The 20,756-nt window shown below is 46.8% G+C and overlaps 1 protein-coding gene across 1 annotated transcript in view; it reads right to left on the reverse strand.

Moving 5' to 3' along the window:
• Positions 1 to 20,756, reverse strand: part of LTK (leukocyte receptor tyrosine kinase) — a 73,974-nt gene that overhangs the window by 33,507 nt on the left and 19,711 nt on the right. Inside the window, exons 2-6 of the mRNA XM_061998115.1 lie at positions 13,457 to 13,570; positions 10,260 to 10,415; positions 9,462 to 9,684; positions 2,896 to 3,035; positions 690 to 827 (exon numbers count right to left, since the gene is read on the reverse strand). Of these exons, the coding sequence (XP_061854099.1) occupies positions 690 to 827; positions 2,896 to 3,035; positions 9,462 to 9,684; positions 10,260 to 10,415; positions 13,457 to 13,570 (771 nt within the window). The remainder of the gene's footprint in view (positions 1 to 689; positions 828 to 2,895; positions 3,036 to 9,461; positions 9,685 to 10,259; positions 10,416 to 13,456; positions 13,571 to 20,756) is intronic.

A 20,756-nucleotide genomic window follows, 5' to 3' on the forward strand; every position in this document is an offset into this window, starting at 1 on the left:
ACCAGCAGCAAAAGTCAACTCATTGTGGTTGTTTAAGCTTCCCAACTTGTGCTACACAGGTTTTCAATGTCAAAATATCAATAGGTGTCATTTGTTTGTTTCCAGAGTCACCACCAGAAACATTTTGCTTCTGGAGCTCCCTGAGAGCCTGCAGTTCTGCTCTAGCTACTGTACCAAATGCAGCTCCCACGAGCTAAAGAATGGCAGGTCACTGCTCTGTGTCTGTAAAGGCTTTGCTGCAAGTGACACTGGAGGCATCCCAGAGATTCCATGTCTCCACTAAAGGAAGGCCAATCAGATTGGTGCAACAAAACTAAATGATGCTGCTTAGCACCACATATGCTGAGTCAGGGGGGTTCTCTGCTGTGATGTCCAAAGAAGAACTCTGAACTGGGATCTTAAAGGGACAAATGTATGACTCTGCTGGTGGCTGGCACTAGAAAATTGATCAGCACCTTCCTCTGAAGAGAGGTTCTGACCTTGGGTCCAGGAGGAACTTCTCACCCAGCTGCAGACAAGTAAACAAAGGGTTTGCCTTTCTCTGAAGTAACAGCAACTCTGAGAGGCAAGTCCCTGAACTCCTTACTGCAACACTTAAACAAACCAAAGCCAAAACCCCTCAAATCCATACCCTCCAGAGAGTGAAGAAGTGTGAGAAGGGTGTGAGAAGCGCCAGGCCACATACTCACCACACCTCCCTCCTTCCCACGCCTTGGCAGGGCAATCGCTGACGAACTCACAGATCTGCAGGTGGCTGACACAGCCTCCAGCCAGGCAGGGGAAAGTGGAGCCTTTGTCATATATAGAAAGATCTTGGTTTTCTTTATCTAAAGGGAAAAAAGGAGAAAGGAGCCCACTCAGTTCCAGTCCTGACGTGTTGCTCTCTCCTACTGTGGCTCAGGCTTAACTAACACTCGTGCTGCTGACAGACTTTGGTGCCAGCTCTGAGGCATCCAGCCTGCAAAGGCACCTGCCTCCCCGTGAGCCTCCATACACGTAAGATTTTATGTTTTAGAATCATTTAACTTGGAAAAGACATTTAAGATCATCAGTTCCAACCACTAACCTCCCACTGCCAAGCCCATCGTTACATCACGTCTCTCAGCACCTCACCTACGGGTCTTTTCAATATCTCCAAGGATGGAGACTCCCCCAGTCCCTGGGCAGCCTGGGACAGTGTCTAACCACCCTCTCAGGGACAAAGTTCTTCCTGTCTCCCATCTAAACTCCCCCTGGTGCAACAAGACCAATTCCTCTTGTCCTATCATTTATTACTGAGGAGGAGAGATCGACCCCCACCTCACTACAACCTGTCAGGTAGAGACCTGATCAGGTCTCCCCTCAGCTTCCTCTTCTCCAGGCTGAACATCCCCAGTTCCCTCAGCAGCTCCTCATCAGACCTGTGCTCCAGCCCCAGCCCCTCAGTGTCCCTCTGCCCAACTCTGGACACAGCCCTCGAGCTGCAGCCTCCCAGCGCCACTGTGCAGGAACTTTACTTGTGCCCCTTCTCTAGTCTCATCAGCTACACTCCAGGAGCATTTGTCTGACTGCACAGGTTCCAAGCAAGCAGATGAGCACAATTTTTAAGTGTGGTATTCCCCAAAAGCACGGCTCTTCATGAGCTCAGCCTGTCCCAGGGATGTGTGTGTGCACAAGGGGCTGTTATGGACCTGAAGGTTTCTGTGGGTCTCTTCTGGACCTGCTCCCCTCTAACAGAGCTCTGCACAGCAGCTCCACTGGGATTGTTACTGCTCTGGAAAGAAATGCAAAAGTTAGGGAGGCAATTCCAGAAGAAAGGCCACCTCAGCAGCAATGCAGCTACACGGGCTGAGAAAGGATTCTGCCATGGCCCCGTGTTGTGCTGGGCACGTGCTTCAGCTTATTTGGGGACTGAGCATTGAACACAGTGCTTTAGGCTGGGTGCATGCCCTCAAAACCCCATGGCTGTCAAAAACCCATCACATCAAAAAGATAACGTGTTCAGTTCAAATATGAATGACTGCAATACAGTTAAATGTCTAGGCAAAGCCAGCCTCATGGCATGTTATGAAACAGTTCTGTAACCAGCTTTCTCTTACATTTGAAGCTTTTTGTATTGCTCTCCAACCTATTTCTACAGTGTCTGCAAAACAGAGGCAAGAGCATTAAATTAAGGCAAGGGAAGCAGGAAGGGAAGATTATCATGTCTCCAAGCTGCAGGCTGCCTGTGCCTCCACACTCTTGTGCTTCCAAGAAACCTAAATGACATTAGCAAGGCTCTGCACAGCTCCTGAGGATGGTCTGTATGACACTCACAACAGGGCTGCAAGTGCCAGGTAAAACTGAGGATTTCTGGGCTGAGCACCCAGAGCTTTGCAGAAAAGAATTACTTGCAATTAATTGCATTTCAGGCAGACTTTCTCAGGCTGGCAGCAGCACACAGACCCCATTGAGTGCAGATCAGTGCTTCGTTCTGGATTCAGAAGCCCCAGCATGGCATGAGGTTTGGTGACACAGGGTAGTCTTTTGGCCTTAATTGTTGAAGAAAGAATAATTTTAAATGCTAAAATAGGCAAAGACTGTTTTTTTCCCATCCCTGTTGCTGGATGCCACATAAGCCCTGTTGTTTTCTCAGAGATCAAGCAAGGCAAAGCTGAAGAGCAGACAAGACCATTGACATCAATCCTGTAATTCTGAGCTTGAAGCCTGCCTCTGGAACACGTGCCCATGCATGCACACACACAAAACACGTGCCAGTGGGACCCTTGGCACTGCCACAAATCCCAGAGGAGACTCAACTTGCATGTAAACCCCACCTGACCAACGTCCTGATTACACTCCTCAGTCTTGGTGAGGATGCTGCTCTCTTTCCTCACTGCATTTGGTTACTCCAAACCTGACTGTGTTGCAACATACCATGAAAGCAGTTCCTGAGTTGCAAGGAGCCCACTGCCAGTACCCCAACCTCTTGTGCTCCACAGTTTGAATACAGCAAGGTGATCTTAAAAGGTCTTTCTATTCGGCCAATCTGGGCCATTAGGTGTTTCCATTTCATCCTAGAAGATAACAAAGAGCTATCAGCCATAAACACAGCACACTGGAGTCTCTAGCATAAAGGTTCTGTGCTGTACCCAACAGAAGCAATCCCCATGAGGAACAGACTGAAGAAAGTAAACTCCAGTGTCACAAATAGAGGTTTAAAACAGGGATGCCCAGCCTCACAGGCTCACATTCAGTTGTCTTTGCTGCAGATCCTATTGCTAATGGTGGAAAGATCCAACCATTTCTAATGATTCTGAAGTTAAAATGGGGCTTAAATTACCATCAGCTTTGGGCACACCCTCTCCATGTCTCCCTTGCACATAGATGGTTGCATTTTGTTTGCTCTTGCAAGGCTCTGGATCCCCTCAGGGTAACACTGACATTGGACCTGCTGGTTTGTGTAGGTCCAAGTCTCTGATCTCCTCAGGCTAACACTGACATTGTATTTTCTGGAAGTAAATGCCTGGCCCTGAATGTTTCTTGGTTGTGTAAGGGTGAGAATCTTTCTCTGAGTGTTATCTAATCTCCCACCTTAACAAGCTGGAGTGCACCCACAAAGCAAAAGGAAGAAGAGGTGTCCTGGCAATCCCAGCTTGCTCTGGCAGTGTCCATCCCACTGCACAACTGCCATAGCCCCTAAAGGTTTCCCACGTGTGGCAGTTCCCAGGAAGACAGATGCTCCTGTGCACTCTGATGTTAAAGGTGGCTGTTGGGCATGGAAAGCTGGAGAGAAAAACCAACTGAGAGTGTTCCAAGCACGTCCCTCAGAGGGGTTGATGGCAGTCAGGGTACCCAGGGGCCAGGAAGGAACAGAGTCGTTCAAATCTGCTTATTCTACCTCATGTTAACAACACAATGGGGAGTACAGTTAGAACTATATGGTATTACCTTGTAAAAGGGGCTGTAGCAACATTAGTGACAAAGGCACCCCTGCTCTAAGCTCTCTTCTGAAGGGAGCAGCAGACACAGACAAACGCTGCTCGTGTTGCCAGGGGCACCCTGCCCAAGTGACTGAGTCACTGTCAGGGGAGTGATAAGGAGACCAGGACACAGTATTAGGATGTGTTCCTCAGGCTCTGCTCCTAGTATTACTTTTCCATTTGGGAAATGCCTTCAGCTGCCATGAACTGATCATCTAGCTCTTGCCCTGCTCATGAGACACGTTAGAAGGCAACACACAGACAACACATCTGTGCTGGACACAATGTGGACATCACAGACCATCCAATTTGTAACTTGGAAACAAAACTTCAAAGCAACTTTAGGCTTTTTCTCACCCTTTTGCTGGCCACTGATTAGCTACCTAATTCTTCCCTCCACAAAACAACTACATACCTTTTCCTGGTGAGAGTTTCTTACTATTCTTTCTATGATGCTCCCCCATCTTCCACTTTCACCATTGCACACACACATAAACCCCCACAGATACCCTAAACTCATCTGAAGTTGAGCTCCTCTTATCAAGATGACCCTATTTCTCCCATTCCTTGTCCTATCATATCATATTCATATCATTTAATTCAGCTTATAGCCAGCCCTGAAAACAACTACACCAAGCCTACCACCCCACAAAAGGGAACAGCTGCTTTACTGCCATGCTGTGTTGCAGTGCAGCTTCAGGAATGGCCAGTACTTCAAAATACACCTTGCAAATACACTTATAAATGTATTCCCCACTGCACTGCAGCACAACATCCAGGACCACTCAGCACTGACCCAGAGCTGAATAATTTCTGCTATATGACACAGCTTTGCTCATCAGTCCATTGCATCCCACTGGCCACAAAGATCAATCAGCTGGGTTCAATGTGCCACCGAAGGGAAGGACAGTCTTTCAATGTTTTGAATTAAAAAGACCTTCCAAGCACTGAGACATGGTACCTCCATCAACTTACAACCCACCCCACAGCTGAGACATCACAGTGTCACCAGTGTCACCATACCCCTGAGTGCTGGCACGCAGCCTCACAGCTGGAAACAGCGACTAGGTCAGTTGCTGCACCTTAATCCCACGTGGTTTACGAGCCAGCCACTTTGGAACTTGCCATTTATAGGCTGCTGTATCAAAGCAAGTGAAAACCACTGGTGATCTAAGTCAATAAACCAACCTGTGAACCATCCCAGCTGAGAAACTGTCTCTTTGTGCATCTCTGCTGGGAGAACCGTGGCAGCTGGTAGAAAAGCAGGGTCAGCATCTTAAAGCACTACCTGTGTAAACTGAGAGCTCTTCCTGGTCAGAGCCCTAAGCTCCCATGAAACAGCCTGGTTCTGCACTGAGATACCTCCAGTACTGCAATGGGACTCCATTTGTAACACCACAGCAAAAGCTGGCAGGCATGCAGAGACCACAGAAACGACAAGTAGCTCTGCACTGCCCACACTGCCTTGTGTGAGTGGAGTCTCCTCATCATCAAGGTATTCCCCCTCAGAGAAAGCCTCTCTCTCAAGATGAAACTGCAGCAAGACCTCTGATGCTGTCAGTGATCACCCCCTGCTTGCTTCCACTGCTCAAACACAGCCCAGTCACAGCCAATTTAATTTCCTTAATGGAATCAGGAACGAAGCCCATTGTCCATCCAGCACAAGATGGATCATTGCAGCAGGCTTCCAGACAAACCAAGCTTAGCAACACTTTTACTATTGATTTTATGTCAAACCAGACCTCAAGCAATGAGGTAATATCACCCTTGTTCTAAGCAGAGATGTTACAATGTGTGTGTATGTGTGGAAGGGCTACCAGAGTCTGACAGAATTTGCAGAGGGGTTGCAAGCAACCTGATGCTTCAGGCAAGGGAATTCAAGACTCATCCTGCAAACCTGTCATTTCAACCTTTGCTTTGTACTTTCGGCTTCTCCCTATCCTCTCAACCTCCTCTGCTGAGCGAGTTTTCATTCCCCTCCCCACCTCTCCCTCCCTGTGTCGTGCCTTTGCACATCCAACACCAGGAGCTCATCTTTAAGAAAGACTTTTAATACCAAGAGCATCAATTCCTTTGTCAAGAGTGAAGCATTCAGTGAAGCTGCAACCCTTCCTGCAGTGTTTGTTGCACAAAGGGATGGATGCTGAACGCCTCTTGGCTCAGTGCCTACACCACAAACTACAGAGCTTTACATTCCTTTTCCACATACAGGTAGTTGTTCCCTGCAAGTCTTCACAAACACCCAGGTGTAGCCATTAGACCTGACAGAGATGAGAAGCCAGCACACATGCCTACCTCTCCTGCCTCCACCAGCCAGTTAGAGGGTTCTTATTTGACCCAGCGTTCTTTTGGGTGCAACTGCAACACAAGCACAGGGGAAGTAACTCAGCCTCCCAGGTCAGCATTGCAGGGCTGTGCCTGGACAGCTGCTCCTTTACTAGCTGCATTTCTCAGTTGAAATGGCTGTGCTCACTGTTGCCAGCACATACTAGATGCCTTCTGAGGACACCCACAGACTACCCTCTTTCCAAGTCTCATGTAGCTGGACATCTAACCAATGAAACCCAAATGGCCACACGTGTTTCTAGGCTTTCAGCTTAGCCAAGGTTTCCTTGTACAATAGCAGAAGCTAAATAAACTTTGTGGATAAAACCAATCACATTAGTAGAAGTGTCAAAGCCAGGAAGATTCAAGCATCCTGGAAGCTATCAGGGCACTTTAGCATCACCACCCCTCAGAAAAGGGGAGAAGGCACCAAAAGCTAAGCAAAGGTTGTTTTGTGAGCTTGGCCAGCTGAAAAGCCACCTGTGCACATGAGCTTTTGGCTTTCTGACCTACCAAGAGTATCATGGGCAGTATTTCAGGAAGGGTCACACAGAATCTTAAGGGCTGGAAGGGACCTCAAAAGATCAGAAAAGAGAAAACAGAACAGAATCAATTTGGCTTAAGTGATCACAGAAAGGGAAGAGGCGATTCCTGCTGCAGGGGATGCTGATATATGATCACTGGAGAACTTGGAGTTGAAAGAAACTAGCTGCTTCTTGAAACAGCTTTGGCTGACAACACTGAGATAACTGTGAGCAACACACACGAGCACATGAAACCATTCAAAACAAAGCACACAGGACTGGGGAGGATCTTCAGCTGTGACTGGTTCTGGGTCTATGTGATAAGAAGGAAAAGGTGGGATAAAGAAAAGAGTAAAAAGGGTGTTAGATGTGACCTGAACAAGCGCTGGGACTAACCCTGAGAAAGCGAGGACAGCTTTCTGAGCCTGATGCCAGATGAAGAAGGTTTGGACTTGCAAGCAAAACAACATTTGAGCTCTACTGAGGTAACCTGAAATATAACTTCACAGATTTGAGACACCTTTGTCCCTCAGTGGCTCCCCCTCTAATGGTACTAACTCCTAACACTCACACCTTATAGGTGTGGAATACACCAATAAACACTGAGACTTGGCCCTGCCTGTGCAGAGGACGTGGTGCCTGAAGGTCCATCTGCTTCTTTGTTCTTTCACTAAGGAAAATGTGTGGAAAAAAATGAGTGGCAGCTTGAAACTCACCAATTTAATGAAAAATCCTAAGAGCTAGTGAGGTGGACAGGGCAGAGACTTTCTCTCATGCATGGCATGTATCTAAGCTTTTGGGAAATGTGTAGAAGGAAACACTATCAGGAGAAGATTTCACTGAATTCACTGAAGTGGTCTGGTGCAGCTGGGATTGTCATCAAGTACAGCTTGATTCTGGAAGGGAGGAGTGACAAAAGGGGCTGAACCAGGATTTTCTGACTGAAAAAGTGCCACCTAACCTTTATTCTATATCTAAGTTTCTACTCCAATCTCAAGACAACCCCTTGGTAGGATTTATCAGCTGTGTACTACACACAGGCATCTATCTCAAAGCCATTTGCTCATGGTCCTCTTTGTTCTAGGCTATATTGTGCACCAGTGTTTGGTTAACACAGAAAAGCTCACTGCACGTAGAAAGCCCCTGGAAAGCAGGAAAAACTTCAGGAGGAGGAGACAAGGAAGGGTTGTTTGATCTAACATGGTTCCCAACTCTGGTTTGTCTCTCTCCTATCCCTCCTTGATATCTTGATTTAAAACAGGACTCAGTCACTTTCCATCTTTAGACCATTGATACCCTCTGAGCTTACCAGTGCTTCAATTGCTCACTAAGAAAAAGCAGTATCAGTGCCTATGTTAACTTTTAGTGAAGCCAACTCCAAGTAAAACTAAATGCCATCACTTTCAGAGAGATGATAGGCTTGGCTTCACATGCAGCTGTCTCACAGTGCTCAAAGAGGCTGCTGAACAGCATCCATGATCCATCCCAGAGATGCTGCAGTGGTTGAAACCAAAGCCTGCTCTGGCCACCCGGCTCTGTCAAAAGGGTATTGTCTGCAGGAGAGTAGAGCTGTGCCTGCAGTTGCAGAGGCTTCTTAATTACTCAAAGCAGCAAGTTGTAGGTGAAAAAGGACATTAGAAACTGATCCCAGAAAACACAACAGATTCCCTGTGACACTGGCAAGAAGGAGGGGAAGGAATAGGCAGGAAGGCAGTGAGCAATAGCTACAAGCAGAAGAGAGAGAGGGATCTGAAAGAAAAGCAATCCTTTTTTTAGTCCAACCCTGCTGTCTTTGGCTGACCAGGAGTGTTGGCTGCAGATCTCCATGGCAGCCTGGGGAGTGCCAGGGAACTCAAAGAAAACAAGAACTGGGATCTATTGCTTCAGTTCTCCATGGGAGTCAGTCAGGTGATGGAAATGCAAAGCTCTGTTGTTTGTCTGACCCAGGCTCTTACAAGGCAGATTGAAGCAAAGGAAAATCAAGCACAAGGAACGTGGCAAAAATCAAACGCCACGTGGACTTCTCTCCTTTTCCTGTTGGGATTTATCCCCTTTGCCCATTTCTCCTGCACACAGGGATGAAACTGTAAAAGGCTGAGAAGAGCAAAGAGAATGCAGGACAAGATCCAGGGCTGCTGCACTTTGTGTTTTTTGTCCTCACCTCTAGCTTCTGTTTTCACCCTCCCTGAACTCTACACGGATGAAGCAGAAGACAATGCTCCTGAAGTCAGCAGACAGAGAGGGAAATGATAGAAGAGGTGAACTTAACCCTGCCTCAAAATTAGAAATGGGACCCTTTTTAGGACCTCTTGAATACTTAAGAGACACCATTCCCACAGCCAAGGCAGCCTTTGGGCTGAGTGCATTTTACAGCTATACTCCCAGCATCAGAGAGAGACTCGACCACTCTTGACCCTCCCAAATGTGAAGGACGAAGAGTGAATCCTAAAGCAAGTGTGTTCATTGCAAAGGGGACACACAAAACCTGGGTCTGCCACAGATCCTGTCACAAAGCTGCATGCTACAGTCCTGGCAGCTCTGCCTTCCTTTGCTGCTGTAACAGCAGCAGTCATCTCAAGAAAGGAGAAGACACGGACCAAGCAGTGGCCCAGAGGGACTGCACCCTACCCTGCAATTCAAAGGCTGAACAGCTGCAAAGTGATTGTCTTACCCAGCATCTTCCTCATGGGCAACTCTCAGAGAAAGCATCATCTTTCTGTTTGTCTCCACATATCTGATTTCAGCTGTGAACCTCTGGAGGAGAGGAACAGCATCTTGTGAACATATGGCCAGTTCCAGCAAGCAAGAGTCCAAGCTCCCAGGCAGGATGGGGCTATGCAGGCTGAACTCACATCTATCTGGGATCCTACTGGTGTTCAGGAGGAAAATGTCTCCTGTGAGAAAAGAAATACAAAAAAACCAAAAGGATAGACACACAGTGTGTGGATGGAAGAGAGATAACAAGAGGAAAAGGGATAAGGAGTTTGGATAAATCAATCATGAGGAGAAGACTGCATCAAACCAAAGGCAACTATCAGGGAGCAGAGAAAGGAGAATGAAGCAAAAGAGAGGGAAATAAGAAATGCTAGAAGGAATGAGAAGAGGAAAATCCAAACAAAGCAGAGTGAAGACACAGGCAACAAAACAAAAGCCAAAAGCAAGTCAGACACTAGGCACGTGGAGCCAGGCTTGGCTTGTGAAAGGTTGAGTTTCCCAAGTCCAGACTCTGTAACCAAAACCAGCTTATCCTAAAACAGGGAGACACAAACGGGTACGTCAAGGCACTGGCTGTTTATGGAGTACATGCATACACAAGGCAGGCAGTGGACATACATTATCTGGCTCTTAGTGACTCTTGGGCACTGACAGGTTGTGCACCAGAGCCAGCACAGGGCAGGACACGTGCCCGAGTGCTGAGCCCCCTGGCACCGTTACCAGCCCGTTCCAAGGCAACTGTGACTCTGCCTACCTTCAACGTCTCCGTGGGAGGAACTGTTTTCCAGAGGCAGCTGCTGTCTCTCCTGAGACACCAGGACACCAGCTGAAGACATCACCCAGTCGGGTTTCCCAGAGCTGTCTGTAGACGTCCCCCACGAACAGCTCGAGCCCAGGAGACACGAGAGCTCTGTCAGGAGAAAGCAAAGCTTTCATTGAGGCTTCCCCAGTGTCATCACCCCCAGGGGTGATGCAGGCACGTGAGGGGCAGGTGTGCAGTGTGTGGGGGCTGCCATTCCCCAGACATGGAGGAGTTAAAGGGGATAAAGTTTGTCTTGTGCAATAACAAGAGTCTGTACCAAGGCGGCTGAAGGAACATGCCAGGATGTAAAACAACCCTGCAGGTGTGAACCAGCATCCTCCTGCTGCTATTAGCAGCGAATATACAGCAGGTTATATAATATATACAGGTCCATATAAGTTACAGCAGGTATATATAACTTACAGAGGTCTGGCCCATGTGTGTAACCCTGAATAATACCCAGTGCAGCAAGGCTATAGAGACTGTACTGACTGAGCATGTTGGCAGAGAGAAACAAAACAAACCTTAAGGTCAAACCTCTCTCAGCAATAAAAAGAGCTTGACATGGCCTCAAGCACAACAGCTGAGCAGCACAAGCTTTACATATTTCCTTATTTTTTAATGAGTTTTGCTTTCTTCCTGCAGCAGGACAGACCAGAACATCCCTTGAACTCCAGAGACTGAGAACACTCCATCGGCCTGGCCAGGATTTTTCATAATCAGCACGTTAGAAACCAGACAAGAAGCAATTCACTGCTCTCTCATCAACCTAACACAAACTCCCTGAAGGGATGCGAGCTGCACAAAGCTCTCCCACACACAGTAGGGCTGAACAGACATGGCAGGCTGATATTAACTTGCATGGTATTTATTTTCAGTAGTAATAATAATATTACAGTAATAACTAGAGGGCCCCCAGGCCATAGGGGAGATTACAAGAGACTCAACATTCATCCTTGGGATCCTGATGTTCAGAAGGTCTTTGGACATTGCAGATGTGAGTGGCACAGTGTTATCCCTTTGGTAGGGAAGACAAGACAGCTATCAAGGTCAGAGTTAAGGTCAGGCATATAACAAGGACTTGCACAGGCAACACAGGTGGGGTGGAAATAAAACCATAAGAGCCTCCAGAAGACTGGCCACACTTCAACTAACCTCTCAGGGAAAGGGGAGATGCATCTTCTGGGAGCAGCAGCCAAAGCAGACAAGCCCTCCTCGTTTTCAAAGTGAACTGTAACTACATTTTGCTTTGCACCACCCAGCCTGCAGAGGCCAGAGGAACACAGATGCTGCAGAGCTGCACATCACCTGGCTCAGTGCAGGCTGTGAACACCAGCTTAAAGACAGACCTAGTTCCCCTGTGTGCTCCCCAGCCCTCTCTGGCCTGCTCACCTCTGTCACTGTCTCTCAGCCTACCACCTGGGCCAAACACCTGAATAGCTTCCCAGCCCACCTCATCAAACCCACACAGCTCAGCAAAGCTCCACTGCACCGTTCAGCCCATCATTTTTAAATGGAAGCCACAAGCAGATGAACTGTGTGTGTATATCCAGTGCCAGCTTCCAGCAGGGCACAGGAAGGACACCAGCCACTCTCCTGGCTCTGCTCGAGCTAGATCATCTGTGCAGAGCTTCAGGCTATGGTTGGATGATCCAGTAAAACAGCTTTAGGGATCTCAGTGGCTCAGAAACTCCGTGGCTGTGAGACAAAGCAGAGCCCTGATCCAGATCTGCTGTGCTGTTTGGAATTGATGACAGTCTGACAGGTTAACCCACTGCCCACAGATGCACTGTCAGCCCCAGTAATACTTATATCAGGTAGAAGCCTAGCTGGTCATAAATCACAGAAAGCAACATCTCTCTCAACAGCATGACAGTGCAAGAGAATGAACTGAGAGCTCAAGCAACAGAGCTTCCTTGTTCCTTCAACCAAAAGCTCCTAATTCCCACACTGTCCAAGCTGTATAAAACCTTTCTGCCACAACCTGAGGCCTTGGAGGATCTGAATGCCTGCAAAAAGAGTCTGAAGTAGATCAGGGAAGTTGTTGAAATCCAGTGAGAAGAGGCCTCTGTGCTTTCTGGCAACAGATCCTCCCTCTCTGCTCAGCACCCATGAGACCACGCCTAGAGCTCTGTGCCTGGCTCTGGGCTCCCCCATCCATGAAAGATATGGACTGACTGGAACAAGTCCAGCATAAGTCCACAGAGATGACTGACTGGATCACCTCTCCTAAGAGGGGAGGCTGAGAGAGCTGGGACTGTTCAGCCTGCAGAAGAGAAGGCTCAGGAGGATTTTCTCAGATGCACACAACACCTGATGGGAGGAAATGAAGAGGTAGCCAAACATTTCTTAGCAGCATCCACTGACAGAACAAGAGGCAATGGGCAAAAATTAATAAACAAAAGCACTCAGTCTGGACACAAGAACACACTTTTTCTACCATAAGAGACAACAGGTTGCCCATAGAAGTTGTGCAGCCTCCATATGTGGAGACATCCAAAAGCTATCTGGACACGGTCATGAGCAAGCTGCTCTAGCTGACTCTACTTGACCTTGGGCAAGGTGGGACTAGATGACCTCACGAGGTCCATTCCAACCTCAACCATTCTGTAACTATTTCACTAAATGAAAAGGTATCACTTCAGCTGCCAACTTTCCACACCACTGACAACAACTGGCTCATTGTCTGAAGCACTGATGAAGGGCAGTGTTTGCTACACCTATCCTGCAAGGTCAAATTCAATCCCACCTCACGTGCATTTTGCCCAGCTCAATGTGTTTTTACAGTGCCTTGAAAATGTAGATTCCCATTGAAAAATCACCCAACTGACTTCATTAGGTACCAAGAATGGAAGCTTCCTCTATAGCTGCTGGAAAGCAGCCCCACTAATTAGCTTCTCTTTCAAGAACTCCCAACACCAATCCTGGTGATTTTCACTGTGCTGATGGACATTTCTCTTCTTTCCTTAACAAGGAAGTAAGGGATTCACTTCAGGGTGCTCTGGCCTTTCTGAGTCATTGCTCCGTTCCAGTCAAACACCCCGTGGCACAGCTTTCTGCTAAAGGGTCTTTGTGACTGTCAGTGTGTCTCTTGCACCTAGATTGGGAAGCAGAAGTGAGGAGGATGTGAGGAAGAGGACACATAGTACCTGGTTTTGAAGGCTGGTGTAATGAAACCATCTTATTTTCTGTCCTGGAGAGCTTCTGAGGTGCATTTGGAGAAGCAGAGTTTTCTTCATGTGATCCAGAACAAGAGACAATAACTGCAGCAACACAAAAAGAAGGGAAGAGTTTGACATTTCTATACAAACCTCTGCTCCCATGCTGTTCAGCACCAACACATATCTGCCTGGCAGGACATTTACAGACTCAACCACCCTCCCCAACCCCTTTTTGTATTGTTTTACGTGCAGAGCATGAATAGCATCTAAGAAAACACCTTGCACATCCTCCTCCTTTGGCACTAATAAGCAGATTTCTAAACATGAGTTATGTTCTGTGAAACTAAACCCACTCCTTTTTGCTATTATGGACTACCTTTGGTAGCTCCTTGCTTATTGACTTCAGAGAATCCACTCAGCTGTTGCAATCCTACCCAGTAGCCCAGCCACAAGAGGCAGAATGACACGTCCTTGCCCACCTGCTGACAAGAATCCTCCTCGAAGGCTGGTGAGTGAAGCAGCCTGAAGAGCCTTTCACAACCAGGCACCGAGCAACTCCCTGTTTAACAGTCACTCGGGTTGCCAGAGATCATCTGCAGTTCCCATGACACACAGAATGAGGAGATCTTTAGCACTGCAGGGCATTCCTGCAGCCCTGTGCCCCACTGCTCACAGCATGCCTGTGCCCTGGCTGCCCCTGCTTCCACACAGCCCTGCTTTGTCTCTCCCTTCCTCCCTATTCAGCCACTCAGCAGCCAGATCCTTCCCTGGGCAGTGATGTCTCCTGAATCGTGTTGTCCAAGCACTTCAGCATCCCTAACGTTTTGCAGAGTGCATGCTCATCCTTCCATGCCTCACATCTTTGTTTCCAACACAGTCACTGCTGTGTTTGGAGGACACAAAGCACATCGCACCGTGTCACAGCTCTCACACAGAACTCACCCACAAGTCTTGCCCAGGCCATTTACACTTTTTTTCCTCACAAAACCCACCTCCTGCATAACGTGCAAGATGGAATTTTTGGGTCTGCTTCCCTAATTTGGCATATTGCCTTTGAACAGCAACTTGCTAATGATGCTTTCCTCTTTGGTTTGCAGCACACGTCTACTCAAACGGATCTCAATGACTGTTTTAACTGCAGCTGAGAAGCAGGATGCCAAAAACACTGCTTCAAAGAAGAAGAAAAAGCACCCTCCTCATCTACTAATTGTGGAGTGTATCCCTACACATACTCATGTGTGCACACACTGTCACATTCACTTAAAAAGAGAAAAGCTGCTCATTAGTCACATGCCTATTGCCACCACACTAACTGCTTGCTACTCTCAGATAATAAGTGCTAGGTTTTGTCTCACCTCTGTGAAAGCTGCCAGGAATCAATCATGTGCTATCCAACTGGCCAAAGGCTTTCCTAGGAACTTTGACATCACTGCTCAGAGAAGCTCCATTCTGCTCTCCTTCCTCCTCTCTCTCCTCTGTTCAGGCTGGCAGAGGAGGCATCTATTCCCTTTCTGCTGGCTGTGGACAGCTGACACCAACAGCTAACCCAGGCTGTACCACAGCAGGCTGAGCCACAGCCTTGCACATGAAAGCGAGCCCTTCCTGGCATGATGGCATGCAGAAAGCACCTTTGTTGCTTACACATCATCTGTGTTGGAGACAGGAGCATTCCCAATCCTGAACTCTTCATCTGGTATCTTTTCTTGCCTCGCTCCTCCATACACATTAATGGGAAAGAGTTGGACTGAAGGATCTCTAAAGGTCCCTTCCAACCCCTACCATTCTATGTTGCTATGATTCTATGAACTGAGAGGCATAACTGTGTTTTACTGAGAGGGAATACAGATCTCCTTGAGTTCCTAAAAACAAGGATGACAAGCTGAGAGGAAGGATGCAAGCCTTTCAAACCGACCTCGTCATCAGGGCAATCAGATGAGAAGCTGCACCCTAAGATACTGGTGTTAAAATGACCAAGAACCATCATCACGGAGGATCATCACAGCTTGGATGGCTGGCTTACATTAGACATGTAACTCCAATCAATAAAGTTAAGGGAGATGTGTCTATCTCTTAAGTGAGGTTTTCAAGCAGCTCCAAAGAAGGAATACACGTCAGAAATACATTTTGCCTTCCAATGAAGCAGCACTTCCAAACTCTTGTGCTTTTGAGCATGCATTTAGGGGGAGAAACAGAAATGGTTTCTTCCTTTAGAGCAGCACTCATTATAGGGGTTTTCAATTGCAGCTTGAAAGGAGGCTTGTATGTGTGAATTCACACATGTAGATGTGACAGGCGTAATTAGTCACAAGGGAAAGTGAAGGAAGACATCAAGCCTGGAGATGCAGAGAGAGTTGGAAAGCAGAAGAGAAGGGCTCCCTCAGAAGACTACCCACAGCTTCACTCTCTGCTGCTGACCATAAAACACTGAGCAGTGGCTATTTTCTTATGGCATGTTTTCATATGAAAATGCCAGCTCCATTACTTAATGGGAAATACTAATAACTCCCAAATATTCACATGGAAACCATTACAGCATTTTGTTAGGGCTGAAATCTGTTGTCTTTCCTCTGTAATCTGCTCTGAGCTCAGGGTTTGTAACGCTGTAAAAGGCTGTAAAACCTAGCAGAAGGAAAATACTCTAATGCTTTCAAAACACACTGGCTGCCTTACTGATTGTCTCATCTTGATTAAGTCAAAACACACACTTGGAACAATCTGGTTGGTGAAAAATGTCACGAGTTGGAGCCTTTGTCACGACTGGAAATGAAAGAAGGTTTCCAAAACCCACTTCCCATGAGACAGAATATTTGGTTTTCAAACTCGTATGGTAAGATGGGGGCAAAAAAAAACCCCTCTCTGTGAGCTGCCCATAGAGACCAGTAAACAGGAGAAAGAGAAATGGGAGGCATGATTGCAGGACAGTTGACCTTTAGGAAATGTTCAGCTACCAGCTTCAGGATGCCTCTGCACGTTGTGTCCTGTGGCAAGGAGCTCCATCTCCCTGCCCTTCAGCTTCCATGGCACAGCAGTGCAATGCTTTGCATTGTGTGCCAGTGATAAAGTGCAAGAAACAGAACTGTCAGGTTCAGGCTTTGATTCTTCCAGTGAGTGTGGAACTGATCCTGGAGAATTCAATTCAGTAAAAAGGAAACGATTGATTTCACACAACATAACAAGTGGAGAGGACAAAAGTGACTTGGAGGTGTCCTTGAGCTCCCCTGATCTGCAACATTACTTAATATTCCTTCCCATCCTTGTTTTACTAGGGACAGCCTAGGTAGAATGCTCTAAACTTATGCACCAAGAATCCCTCAGGGGCTGCTCTGCTCACAGAGGCTGTCCAGGAACAAAAGCACATTTGCTGCACTCCTTTCCTTCTTTGATCTACTTTTGACACAAGGATGACTGCCAACAGCTCTTGTCATCTAAGGATTCCCTTTTGAGAACTTAACCCTTGCACAGCAGCATGAGTCAGGATACACATACCTATAAGGATGCTCCATACATCATCATTAGCTATACACCTTTCTCTGCTGACTCTCACCAGGTAGGAGCAGAAGTTTTCACACCACAGTGCTGTTTAGCAGAGACACTACTCAGAAGCAGGGTTCCCATCCCCTCTCTGCTGTTAGCCCTCTGAGCCACGGTGTAAAGCAGCACAGATGAGAGGATCAATCTCCTGGGGAACGTGCTTTTAGCAGAAGCGTGATACCAAGACTTGGTTACTGTTGTCTTATCAACCTTCCTGGTGAAGGAAGAACCACCACAAGACTGATTTCCTTCTCTGGGACTCTGGGCTGTTAACTCCTACAAGCTTTTCTCCAATATTTACGAGCTGTTACGAGCTTATTGGGGGACTGGAAACTGATCCCTCCACAGCACACAATTCCATCCTTTTGCAGTTTCATTAAAAGCAACCCAAAATGCTCTGTCTGCTGAGGAAAACGTGACTGCCAGTGATCTCTGCAACACTGAGGGATACAGGTAGCAGAAGAGAAATGCCTAAAAGCTTGCATGCTCCCAGAAGGTTTCCACACCACTACTCAAAGCCTGGTGCACAAACCTCATGCAAAGTGCTTCTCAGGACAGTTTTGCCCTGGAGAGAGCATGCACAGCTGTGCACAGTGCTCTCACACACTGATGTGATACTCACACAAACCCAGCAAGGAAGCAAGAAAAAAATATGTCACCATACCTAACAATGAGAAAAACACCCAAATGTTACATAAAAAAGAGGATTTCTAAACCAAGCAGCTCAATATATGCAGCTGCTCACACAGCGTGGCACTGACACACGTGACAGAGCAAAACCGAAACCCCCACCTTGGGAAAGCACAAGATGGTGTGTTCTAGGCTGAAAACAATCATGCTGAATTGAAACAGGGCAGTGTCACTGGTAAAGAGTGAGTACCCATTTCATTTGACCATGCCCATCTTTAAGAACACTGTGATTTCCTGCTGTTGAGCTTACTGTATTGCTTCCAAATCACAAAATCCTCCTTGGAGAATCAGCACTAAACATATGACACTGGGAACGTCCCCTAGATCCTTTTCTTTCAACACCCTGACTAAGGACTGACTGCTTTGTTAAGAAGATTAGGCTGTTCTTGTCTTTACCTGTTCTCTCAAGAAGAAGAAAAAGTTACACCACCCTTACAGAAAGACAAAAGGCTGAAAGAGTCTGCTAGGTAGTTGCTTCTACTGGTATCAACTCATCACTTCTGAGACTGCCCCACAAATGATGTCCATCTCAAACCAGGGAGGAGGAAGGGCTTGGGAAAAGTCTGAATAAACCTGTCACAAAGAAAACTCACAGGTACTGAAAATTCAACACTAAGTGAATAAATAATTCAGACCCAAGAAACCACTCCCAGGCCAAAAGCAGCTCAAAAAACCAACCCACATGTGACTTGAGCTGAGTAGCAGAGGAGGAGATGCAGAGCTATTTGATTTTTGTCCTAGGAGGCTGTGGAAAATGCTGAGCAACCATCAAGTCTATAAAGACACTCAGAGTTACACAGCTACTCCTGATGTGTACCAGTACAACAAGAGCCTCTGTAATGAAAGCTAAAAGTCTTGCAAGAAAAGCTCCCAGTTATTATCCTGGTGTTGAAATTCAGTCTGGTGCCAAAAGCACAACGTGTGAGTGAGGGTACTGATGTATCAAAGTGTAAGAACGAGGCTCAAATCTCTTACTCTAACACTGCACAAATACTCCCAGTGGAAGGAAACATCCAGAGCAGGAGTCAGGAGCAGGTACATGGGGTGTAGAATGAGAGAGGTTTGCTAGAACCACAACATTCCTGGCTGTCCTTGGTCTGATGCTGCTACAGAGCCATTCAGATCGACTCCTCTCATCACCAAGCTCCTGCTGCTCATGTGTCTTCTGAAGTGTCACAGCAATACAGAGCAAAGCATTCTGAACTGCATTTTGATGACCACAGTTATGGCTACAGTTCTCACTTTGGTTAATGAATTTGAAACACGAGTTCAAGTGTATCAGGGAAAGTGGTCTGGAGCAACAGCAAGTAATTTGACCTGACAGTTATTGCAACGTGCCATCCATCACTTACCAGTGCAGACTCACCAAGGGAAAAGAGTGCAACTGCTACTGCCTAAGCTTGATGTCTTTAAAGATAAAAGAGCCACCTAGTTAAAACACTAACATGCCAAAACACTAGCTAGAAGAGGAGGACTTTACCAGGAAGGTCACCCAGAGCAGGGAAATTTCCAAGAGGTAATCATTAGCAAACTTTAACAGGTAGTAACTGTTCAGTCTGCACAAACAGCAAGTGTCTGGAACCCTCCAAAGAGAGCTCAGAACCAAATCATCCAAAGCAAACCCAAGGACAAAACACATCTTTTTTTGTTCTGTGTAGCATTTAGAATGCTGAATACATTGTGATACCTGGTGATAGAGAGACCCACTCAGCAGCTGCCACAGAAAACCCTTGTCAGCAGCACATAAATCCCCCAGCTGAGCTGGAAGGGGTCAGGGCACAAGAAACTCTGGTCACAAAGTGCAGAGACAGCTGTTGGTGCAAATGTAAAACGAGGGGGACCCTCGTGCTGTTTTGTCGAGTCACTTTCTTGACTTCCCACGTTGACCACTCAGTTCTGCAGTCTCTGAGCTGCCAGCATGCCTGTCTGTGGGTCAGAAGTTTTATGTGCATTGTTGTAAAGAGAAGAGAAACAGCAGTAACTAGCAGGAGTGGTCATTAGGAGTCTCTCATTGAACAGGCTTGCTGTTTAGGATCAGGACAAAATCTGGCCCTTTATCATCTCTTCCATGAAGTTTCTGCTTTATCTCAGGTAGATTCAAGCTTCCTACTCCCTCTTGCAACGGCATCAACAAGAGTTTGAATAGAATCTCTGACTCCAAAACGTTTTACAAAGGTACAGTCACAATTTCAGCCCCTCTTTGTCAATATGGAGAGCACAGCAGGAAGGTAACATACCCTAAACAACACATACAGAAAAAGTGATGTTAAAGTTCAGGGAGGGGGAAAAAAAGATGTGGGCAAGGAGAAACTTGTTATCCAAACACATGTGTTTCTATAACCAGGAGAGGAATGTGAAAAACAACCAATGGTACTGGTTTGTTTACTTTTTCTCTCTTTCCTACTTGCTGACCCTCATGTGAAAATCACTCTGGGCTCTACGACTTCAAAGGATAATATCTTGTACACAGGGAAAGATACCTTCCCCATTTGGTTTGTAATTTAATAGTATGATAATGTTTTCTTTTAATGAAAGAGAAGAGAGTGTTTATTTGAAGGCTGGCTGCTGGCCACCTCTTTTTAAGCTACACAAAAGCTGCTGTTCCTTAAACCTACGTGAAACATCTTTTACGTCCTGGAGCCCACAGTGGAGAGCTGTCTGTACATTTGCTTCATTCATGAGCTGCACACCAATGGTAGATGGACTAGAAACAAGAAAAACCTGTGCACTGAGACCACACAGGCAGAAGTCAGGATCTGTTGGCCTCTGTAAGAGTTTGGGGACAGTGACCCGTCTTGATGGTTTTTTGCATTCAACACATAAGCCAAGGCTGAATCAAGTTATCTTCTGGCCATGCTTCTCCTGCCCTTCCCAGTCAGACAGCTGAGACTGGGAAAGGAAAAGAGGCAGGTCAGTGAACATCCAAACTTGCAGCTCCTATGAAGGAGCTCAGCAAACACCCTAAAAGCACATCTTAGCTCTTCATTGTGTTGTGCCACCGGTGGAGACATTAGAACCTAACTCTGCTCTTTCTTCAGAAATCAGTCTGAAAACTGGGTTACAGAGG

This window comes from Colius striatus, chromosome 6, assembly GCF_028858725.1.
Source record: "Colius striatus isolate bColStr4 chromosome 6, bColStr4.1.hap1, whole genome shotgun sequence".
Taxonomy (NCBI): Eukaryota; Metazoa; Chordata; class Aves; order Coliiformes; family Coliidae; genus Colius; species Colius striatus.